This window comes from Antedon bifida, chromosome 8, assembly GCF_963402885.1.
Source record: "Antedon bifida chromosome 8, ecAntBifi1.1, whole genome shotgun sequence".
NCBI lineage: Eukaryota > Metazoa > Echinodermata > Crinoidea > Comatulida > Antedonidae > Antedon > Antedon bifida.
In genome coordinates, this window is record NC_136233.1 from 9894505 (window position 1) to 9905380 (window position 10876).

General features: G+C 33.3%; 1 protein-coding gene across 1 annotated transcript; it reads left to right on the forward strand.

Annotated features, from left to right (window-relative positions):
• The first annotated feature begins 68 nt into the window (after window positions 1–68).
• Window positions 69–10131, forward strand: LOC144849612 (WD repeat-containing protein 54-like). The gene is made up of 8 exons (XM_078706579.1): window positions 69–331; window positions 768–830; window positions 1162–1228; window positions 6176–6229; window positions 6575–6782; window positions 7424–7586; window positions 8114–8182; window positions 8528–10131. The coding sequence occupies exons 1-8, from the start codon at window positions 110–112 to the stop codon at window positions 8660–8662; spliced, it is 981 nt and encodes a 326-aa protein (XP_078562705.1). The 5' UTR covers window positions 69–109; the 3' UTR covers window positions 8663–10131.
• Window positions 10132–10876: the final 745 nt, after the last annotated feature.

Genomic DNA, 10876 nt, shown 5'->3' on the forward strand with positions numbered 1-10876 from the left:
ATCAATATTTTCATGTTTACATTTACAATAATAGAGGGCGTACTCACAATTTTTTGCAATAACAACTGTTGTTTTAAGAAAAATTTATGCTTATCAAAATTGTGTAAAAATGTATAAACGCGAGAAATCTATTCAGCTAAAAACAAGTGCGTCTTTGCTTTATAATAATTTAAGCATCTACTCAGTTCCTCAAAAGAACATAGTAAGCTATGCTGTTGTTCACAAATCGGCTGTAAACATTGCGACTTCGTCAAGCGATACAGCAAACATTCACCATCGGGAAGTTCACTGTAAAGAAGCCTCAAATTCATCGAATTCTCTCATTTTGCAAGTAAGTTTTCGTTTGAGTGTGTCCATAGATGCCATTATGATGAAACTTTATTTGTAATTGTTTGCTGTATCATGTTGATAGGCAATAGGCTTATTTGTTAAAATCAATGTTTCTATAAATTGTATTCACACGAATCTAATTAAGTTTATGATAATGTGTACAATTTCCATGGTAACAATGTAAATGGATTGAGGCATAATGTTTTGTATATTATAATGGGTCAATCTATAACATTACATAATGCATTGAGTTTAACTCCATGCATATTGTATCAAGAGTTTCTAGTGGTAATGTGATTACTGTATTAACTACAGAAGTTAAATTTACATTTTAAACATTTATAAAATTAAAAATGATTCTCTTTTCATTTCAAGTTAATGTGTACATATATGTAGCCTTAAATTGTTATTTCTTTTTATTTTCTTAAATATTTTAGGCTAAATTTTGTGAATTGCCATCCAGAACACTTCTTGTAATATGTTCACAGAAAGGTTTACAGGTAAGAGGATCACAGATCAATTTCAAAAACTTTTTTTTTCAAAGTAAATTGTTATTATATCATTTAATAACCAGATACTATTTTATCCATTGAAGAACAATGTCAACAATTTAGATGTGAAATATTCTTATGTTAATTTATTTTTTAGTTTGTATTGTTTGTTGGTTTACTAAATAGATAAATACATTTAGACTTACCAGAAATTGAGATTAATTTTTCAGTTTTTGAATATTAAGTTTATATATATATATATAAAGAAAAAGTGTGTCACTCATGTTGTGTCAATTCCCACCATATACATTAGAATTTAAATTTATTTGAATAATTTCAGATGTTTGAACCAGATGGCTCAGCAATGGTGTTTTGGCATTCACTAGCTGGTAGTGATAGTAAAAATGGTAGCTTTTTCATTGTACATTTTATTTATTCATTTAATTTCCATTTATATATACTGTATATATATATTTTGTAACAGGGGGTTTCTACTTGTATAAGTTATGCTTCCGAAATTTCCCTCTTCCAATCTTTTTTTTGTCTTTGTACTATTACTACTATGCTTATTTATGTAGGCTTATGAATGTGTATGATGAATGGAAATAAAGAAACGACATTCATAATTGATTATTAATATTAATAGTAAGTAGAACAATAACCCACCAAAACTTTACAATGTTCAAAGAGAAGGGGCGCTAGTGTGATCATTTTGGTCTTGTTAATCAACTCCTCAATTCATAAATATAAAAGAATGGCAGTCGAAATGAACGGAGGCTCATATGCACTGTGACCATTAGGCGCAGGAGCCCCGGATAGCGTTACGAAGTCGTTAACTCTGTCAGCCCATGGTCAGCCCAACTAATGTGTTTTTCCCAAGGAAAATTTATCAATAACTAAACTTTGTCACCACCCATAAGTGTGCTGTTCATTTCCTATTGACCAATGAACACCAATGTAACTGGACCTGAGTTTCTTGCTATTCGACCTTGGGTGCAAATTATACAATTAATTGATGTTAAGGCCACTGACTACTCTTTTCTGTATAGAAACACTGAATTGACTGAATATTAAGAAAACCCTACAATAATTTCTACTACTACTTGATATGGCGTTATACAAGAACTATATTAAAGGAATTGAATGTATGGAGAATGAAAAAAAAAAGTTAAACGTTATATGTAAAACATCACTTAGATGATATCTATCAGATATATCATTTTCTAAACATTGTTTCATTAGTTATATCACGGAAAAATAAGTTTGTTATAAATAATAAGTTATTTCTCCATGAAAGTTTCTCCATTGTTATATTCACATCACATATATTTATATTTGGTTTTACACGTAATATTTCATTAAGAATTTCATTTTCTGACAATGTGATTGAAAAAATAGCCAATTATATTGGCGACCTTAAACGATGATGTTTACTGTTGGGCCTACAGAAATGATACAAATTCTCAGTTGATATGACACAAAATTTACAGAATTCAGCACTAACAACATACCGTATTCTTCAGTTCAGGTCACAAGTTTCAGGGGTGACAATGCAAACATCCCGCCAAAATTGTCCTTCTAATAATTATATCTCTGTATTGCCAAGTAACACACGAGAAAAGAACAAATAAAGAACAAAAACCATTCAAAACAGACCTATTTCTGATTGAAATGAAATAATTCTTTTTAAACACTGTACTGTACTTGGAAACACGTACTTGATTTGTGATATCCTCCGTTAAAAATACAGTAGAACAGGCCCGTAGCCAGGGGGGTTTTTATGGTTCGGGCGAACCCCCTCCCCCCCCCCCCCTTTACAGCGAACCCCCCTTAACCGACTGCGAACCCCCATCTCCAACATGCCTAACACCTCACCCTCATCTTCGAAAATCTTCCAAATACGTGCCCAACAGTACAAAAAGTTGTTCGTAAATTGAAAAATTCGTAAACTCGTTCGGAATAACTCATACAGTACCTTCTTCCCTGTATGAGAGTACTTCGAGCGATACGTGTCTGTAAATTTCTAAGAGTTGCAAATGAATTGCCGATTTTAACCTGAAAAATAAATGTTTGGTCCCTGCATGTAACATGATTTTGACGCGTCTCACAGCGAGCTGGGGCACGAACGATTCGTACAAAGGACACCGCGCGTACCAATTGTTTAGATCACTGGCAGTCAGGCAGCATGCATAAAGTATATAGCCTTCCGACATACATCAGTATTTATGTGTGGCTATGAAGGATTATAGTGAATATTAATATTTTACACTATAATATCTATGGTATCATGTACTGTAGTTCACATTATGGCATCCGATTATTTTTTCTAGACCACCAGCCGATACGTATCAATATCACCTATTTACATAATTGGCATATTTAATTTCCTCAACAAATTGCTGTAAATAAATATTATAGATAGAGCTATAATAAGAATTGCATTTGCCTTCACCCAGTGTGCTTTTTTCTCCTAGACGTACGTTCGCATTGAACTTGAACGCAAAACAAAATACAGAGTAAATGATCAAACAATCGGCCGTTTGCGCACAGAGCACGCGCACTAACATACGTTGTTATCGTCCTTTAAAGATGTATTGTCCCTTTGACTAATTCCAAAAAAATAAAAAATAACAGATTTCGAAAAAAGGTGGGTCATTTTGAAGTATCATAATAGTTATTAACTATCACCAAAAATTTGTCGAAAAAAAAATCATTTAACTGAAATACAGATGTTTTTTTGTTAAAAAAAAAACTCTGACTTCCAGTCAAAGTTTTCGATCAAAACATACCCCATAATGCAACGCGCTTGTTTGGCTACTCTGTATGCATAATCATAAAACTTCCTCACGATCTGTGTGAAAATACCTTCTCAACCGTGACGAGTTGTAAACAATCCTAATTAGCATATGCATAATGCATACTCGTGGTTTGAAATCTTTGTTTACTTTCGCTCGCGACGATTTTCCAAACGAAATGTAATCAAACTAATTTACCTGTTAATTACGTAAACTTGTTGCTTTTGGCTCGAATTTTCGACTTAAAGTGAATAACTTTAATATTACTTTGATATGGCCAATTTAAATTTAGAATATTTTGACCTTCATTTTTTTGTGTTTCAAGGGACAATACATCTTTAAATAGTCCACGAGTCCAAGTACGATCGTTTTGCTCATTGGTAGCATGCTGCATGAGAGTGTCTTTTCCGGCCATCTAAGAGTGTCATTTAACAAAATTCGCCTCAGGCCCCACCCCAGGGGGGGGGGGGGGGGGGGTGACGCAAATACATAGTGTCCGAACCCCGAACCCCCCCCCCCCCCCCTTGATAGATCCTGGCTACAGCCCTGTAGAACCTTTTTTCTGAAAGTGTCCCCTTAATAGGTGTTCTACTGCCCCTGGAACACTTCCTAAAAAAACTTGTCCTCTTCATAGAAAAAAACCAATACCAATACTGATCTGGACTCGGAAATTTAAAATGTAGGCAACGTTTCACCAATGAAAACTTTGAAGACAGACAAAGTATTATAATTATTATGATATCCATTTTTATTTAATTCCGATAAATGGCTATAATTATTTCGTCTTTTTTGTTATTTTGTGATGGAAAAAATATTGAGTGAACATTGGCACTGAGCTTAAATGTTCCCCGTCCCCTTAATGTCCCCTTTATAGGAGTGTCCCCTCAGTAAGGATTGGCTGTTTCGCCCCTTATTAATAAATGATGGTGTCCATCTTATGTCCTCTCAATTTTAATGTGCTACACCCGATAATAGAATAGAATAACTGTACAATGCAATTGTTACCCAATGTGCTCAATTTGATTACTACCCGATAATCCGTATAGAATAATGTACAGTACAATTATATCCATTTGATTGTGCTACCTAATGTGCTATCCATTTGAAATAATGTGACTATCCATTTGATAATGTGCTATCCATTTGAAATAATGTGCTACTCGATAATCCTTATAGAATAATGTACAGTACTATATCCATTTGATTGTGCTACCCAATGTGCTATCCATTTGAAATAATGTGCTATCCATTTGAAAGAATGTGCTACCCGATAATCCTTATAGAATAATGTACAATACTATATCCATTTGATTGTGCTACCCAATGTGCTATCCATTTGAAAGAATGTGCTATCCATTTGAAAGAATGTGCTATCCATTTGAAAGAATGTGCTACCCGATAATCCGTATAGAATGTACAGTACAGTTATATCCATTTGATTGTGCTATCTATTGTGCTATCCGTTTGAACTAAAGTGCTGTCTGTTTGAAATAATTCAGGTTTTTTATTTTGAATATGTTTTGCTATCCATTTTAAACGTGATAAACAAGTTACATATTTGTTGATATAAGTTTGCGGTACACCACGTATATTAGTTCTGAAAAGAACTGTTGAGTTGCTTGACGTTTCGATTTACTCCAAAGTCTCCAAAGCATGCCGTATTCGGGGAATCACCCACAAGTGTTTTCTCAGAGCAGGGTATGTTCCGTATGGGGTTCTGAATTTCAATTTTTTAATAATGTACAAAAAATGAAATGAATTATCGGTATGTACGGAGAAAGCTCGAGCGGAAGTCGAGGGTTACTTTTGCCAACAAGACGAAGCGCGAAACAAATAAAAACGCATCGCGAAAAATCTGAAATGATATACAATTTCTTAAAACATGAAAACACAGAATATATTATATTAATATAACTTTTTAATATTTCCAAAGGCTTGGACATGGAAGAAAGGCCTTAAAAAACTGAATTGCTATATGTTAGACCACATTTCCATAACTTTTCAAAACTCATCGAACCCTCCGCTAATATAGGAGCGTATCGCCAAATCATTAAAAAAAAAAAACATGGCATGAAGATGTAATTAATCAAACAACGGCCAAAGAATACCAACAATTTTAATTTAGGTTTCGATTCGTAATTATTACGGTGGTGGACTAAGCCTAGTTTGAAATTGTAGTGACCATTTATTTTAGAAAGAAAGATAGAAAAATTTGTTTCTATCTCCATGTTAATACCAAGGCAATTTTCAATTAAAAATTCTGGCCTAGTATTCTTGCAAGGTCGTCACAGCTCCAGTTACAAAGGTCGTCACAGCTCCAGTTACAAACGGTGATACAAAGTGTCAATCATTTGACCAGTGAACAGCCCACTGGTAGGATAGTCCTTGAAACCATCCGTAAAACACATTAATCACTCACATCAGTCATGCCGCTAATGGTTGAAAACCTCACTTTTTGGGGTTTTCAAACGTAACGCTATCCGGGGCTCCTGCGCCTAATGCCCTAGTCAGGACTTTACAATAGTTGTTAAAATTAACAATTATTTTTTACTTTTGCAGGAATAATATTCACAAGGGGAATAGCTGCTATACATGAACATTACATTGCTGTTGGTAAGACAATGATTTAGCATCCTGTGTTAAATATATGAATGTATATAAATGAATATGAATAATATGAAACGCATTACTAAAATTATATGCTATAAATAAGATATAAAATGTTTGGTTTGCATAAACTATGCTTGGTGGTAACACAAAAGACTGCAAAATCTCTGCATTTTGCCCCCCAAAAAGTGTCGGCTTACAGGACATACCAAATGCACTGATTAGATAGGAAGAATGAACATTTTTCAATGCAGGGAGGTTCAACAAAAGAGCAAAAGTTTGTGTTGTCACCCATTCTGACACCCTTAAATATAGCACTATTCAGAGCTGATGAATATTTATTACATTTAGGTGCATCATCCGGTATAATTCTAATATTCTCCATTCCATCACGAGGAACCAACGTCGCTTTACAAGAGATGCCTACTGGCCACAACTGCATGGTATTGGATTTGGCCAGTGAGGGCAGTACACTAGCAAGCTGTGACGATTCCGGCACCATCATATTATGGCAGTCGGGACAGAGGTTTAAAACAACGCTACGCATCAATGGTTCTGGGTAATGTTTTTCTTTGTTTAAAGTTTTATTGAATGAGAATAGGAACTCGTTTATAGCCCTGGGTTATAAGAAAAAAAACATGGGCTATTTGAGATGGCATTAATGAATATTAAAATAAACTTAATGTTATATTCATTGCATACACTTCTGTACAGTAATAAGAAAGATATCCATCTCAGGCCGGTCCTCCTAAACACCAAGCACTAATCAATTATAACCAAAGTTTAAATTACACAAAATAGTGTTAATTCCATTTTCATCAATAAAATCATACTTTTGAGGCAATTTTGGCATAAAAACATATGACAGCAAATATAATGTTGACTTGTTGATTATTAAAACATAGATTTTAAACATTTTTTAGGAAAAAGTCATTTGGTACCGTTGTGTATGGATGCGTGCAAAATGGCAATAACAAACACTCCCTCTTAAGCTTTGTCTACACTATCAAACTAGTTTGATGTGTGATCAAATATGGTAGTTTGATAGTGTAGACAGAGCTTTATGATATACTGTAAATGCTTTTCAGGCAACTGTTATTGACAGTTTTAGGCAAGTTAAATAAAATGAATTAAAGAGGATGGCTTATGTGACAGATAAATAAATAAATTATATCACAACAATATATATTTATTTTGTAGCATGGCCTGTACATCTCTATGCTTATCGGGCAACTCGGTTATTGGTGGCTTTGGCTCAGGTCACATACGTATATTCAACTCCACAACAGGGAACATGCAAACCGAAATATGTGCACACACTAAATGGATCAACGCTATTGATATTGCACCCGAGAGTAACTTGGTAACAGTGTCTTTTATTGATGATTCGTAAATTTTTTATTTCACAGTAAACCATGTAATTCAGATTAAATAAGATTTTTTAAGCGCACATATCCACCAAAGTGTTCGACGCTTGTGGAAAACCAAAGGAATCTAATCCGTAAACATAAAAAAACTACCAAATCTAGGAAAACCCACGTAAACAGAATTCAGTTATGTGGGTATTTAAGGTGCACAGACCAGCTAGTACATAACTCACAGGTGTTCTCAGTTATGTAAGCATCTAACTAGACAATATAAACCTAATGTGAATATTGTCAAAAGCATTAAAAAAGCAGATTTGTCATAAACGAAAAATGTAGCGCAACCAAATTGAGTGTCTAGAAAACTGAGATATAGAAAACTAAGATCTAGAAAACTAGATATACAAGTATGCAAGATGTGAGTTTTCTTGACTCATAATTACTGAGATGTAAACATAATTAGTTGTACTATATATACTATGTATGATGTAAACTAATTATAATTTCTATGTAATTTTATATGTAGCTTCTGACAAGCAGTGAAGATTCATTCGTTCGTCTGTGGAGTTTACAAGAAGATAGTAAAAATGTAAAGGTACGGTGCCACCTCTAGTTAATATATTAAGATTATTAAAAAGCAGAGAAAAATGGCCTAGTATGGTACAGTTTTTACAAAAATACATAATAAGACAGACAGAATCATTAGGTTAAAGAAAGTAAAGATGCCTGTATATTAGATTCATTATTAATGACCACGATTTCCTCCTGAAAACTGGGGTTGCTTGAGACAAAACAGATAGACATGTGGTGGCTGACGAAGAGGATAGACACTACATTTAAATTACCTTACCTGCTAAGGTAAATAATAAAATGACTGAATGACGGAATGACATATACTGTATCATCAAATAAAATCTATTTGAATTTTCTTTGTTTTCAGGTTAATAATGAATTTTCAGAGTCGGTGACTGATCTTCAAATTTGTGGTGCAAAGTTTCTAAATCAAAGTGGAACCTCCTTTGCAGTAACTGGTTACGATTCATGTGAAGTTATCCTATATGCTCAGAAATGTTAACAGATTTTAAAAACAAAACAATTCTAAAACACCTTGACCAAATTTGTACTATGGTGGTTAAATTAGAGAGTGTTTTTGCAGAAATGATTCCATATATGGCAAACAGAGCCAAATTTGACAAAAACTAAATATCAATTCAATTATTCTGCTGATTCAATTGGCTAGACATTAAAGCTTGGTTCCCACTGGGACGCAACACAAGGATTTAAGCGTAACACAAGTAATTTGACCAATCACTTGTCATTGGTCAATTCACTTGCATTGTGTCTCTGTTTTGTGTCTTAGCGCTCCAATTATAGACAGCACACACTAGAGCCACCAGCCTCACAATAAGTTTTACAAAAAGCGCTTGCATAATAGAGCTAAATCGAACTAAATACTGATTGGCACATTCAGGTGTGCTATAATATACACATGATAACATAATACATAATAATAATAATGTTTATGAGTATAAAAGAAAGAATATATCTTTAGTTGAAAGATTGCCTGTGCATTCAACTACTGTATTTGTTTAGTTAGAACTTTTACCATGCAGTGGAACCTTAATATTGAATGGCACATGATATAAAATGTTTATGAGAATATATTTTCGTGAGTTGAAAAATATTGGTTGGCTGCACATTCAACCACTGTATTTGGTTGGTTTTTGGTTCCCACTGAGACAAGTGATGGATTATTTTGCTTGTCATTGGTCACTTCGCTGTGTTACGTCTACATCCTTGTGTTGTTATTCTAGTGCGAACCTTTCTTTACACGAACAATGTTTAGGTACCATAAAACAGGGTAATGATATTTGGCAAGAACAAAAGTATTTGTAATAGTTGTGTGTGTATTATGTAATATTAAATATATTGTAGTTTCTATGTTACAGTTTGTCGTGTATGAAGTATTGTTCAATATTAAATGTAGTTACTTTAGTTTAAAAAACAAGTTTTAATATAAATCATGGATATTAATGTTTGCAATATAGTTATACAATAGATTGAGCATGGCTCAGGAAGTGGGCGTTTTGTGAAACTATTATTTAGTAAATATTTTTTTAAATATATGAAGCAATAACTACTGTATTCTAATTTTTAAATAGAATAAGTATTTGCTATATATACAGTGTTGTTAAAAGCTATGTCTACACTATCAAACTAGTTTGACAAAAAAGTGTGATGTGGCCAAATATGGTAGGGATATGACGTCACCATGTCCTCTTTCATTTGTTATAATTAATTTTATATAACTGAATCACCTTTTTCATACATTATGATTTACTGTATTATAACTCTTAAAAAAAATATAAAATATCAGAAATTATAATTACTCAAATATGAATATGAAAGAAATAAATGTTTATTTGGATTTGAATATATGGGCACATCACATTTTTTTGTCATATAACGTTTGATGGTGGAGATAGAGCTTAAGACTATTATTTTTTGTTACTGGAATTATTAAAATTTAATTTCTATATAATATGCTGCCTGAATTGTGTTTATTATACACTAAGAGCAAACACCACAAATCAAAAAATCTATATGGCAATGTGGCATATTGAACTTATAAGACTTCGTTCACACAAAATATTATTAGCCCAGCACAACCAATAATTATTATTTCACAAGGCTTAAGTGATGCAAGTCAGGCATGCTTTGCTGCAAAATCCTGTTAAAATTAGTTTAGGCCACCTTGCAAACTGGACTACAGTGTAAATATAGCAGTTCTGGTAGGCTTAATAAAAGATCAGTGTTTAACAAAACAAATCACAGACAAGCCAACTGCCTAACGAAAGAGAGGCGAGTTTACACTGAAGCCGCGAGTGTGAATGTAGCAGTTTAGGCAGGCCTAATAATGCCTAATGCAAGAGAGATGTGTTTACGTTGAAGCCGTGAGTAGGTAGACCCACTGCCTAATGAAAGATCAGCATGTTTACACTTAACACATGAAAACGCATTACTTACAAATGAAAAGGCATTTATTCCATAGAAATATGCAACTACATATATACAAAATGATCTTCATATTCCTAAATATTAGATCTCAATTATCATTTTTGTCATTTTATGATGAAAAATAAAAAAATTCTTTAGTTAATTTAGTGGTATAACAATTTTGTTAATCGAATAGTGATTCTATTTATCAGTGGGACATCACTTGCTAGGGTCAGGAACACCTCACCATGCCACCAATCCATATTTTTTAATGAAAATGAGTTTCATGTTT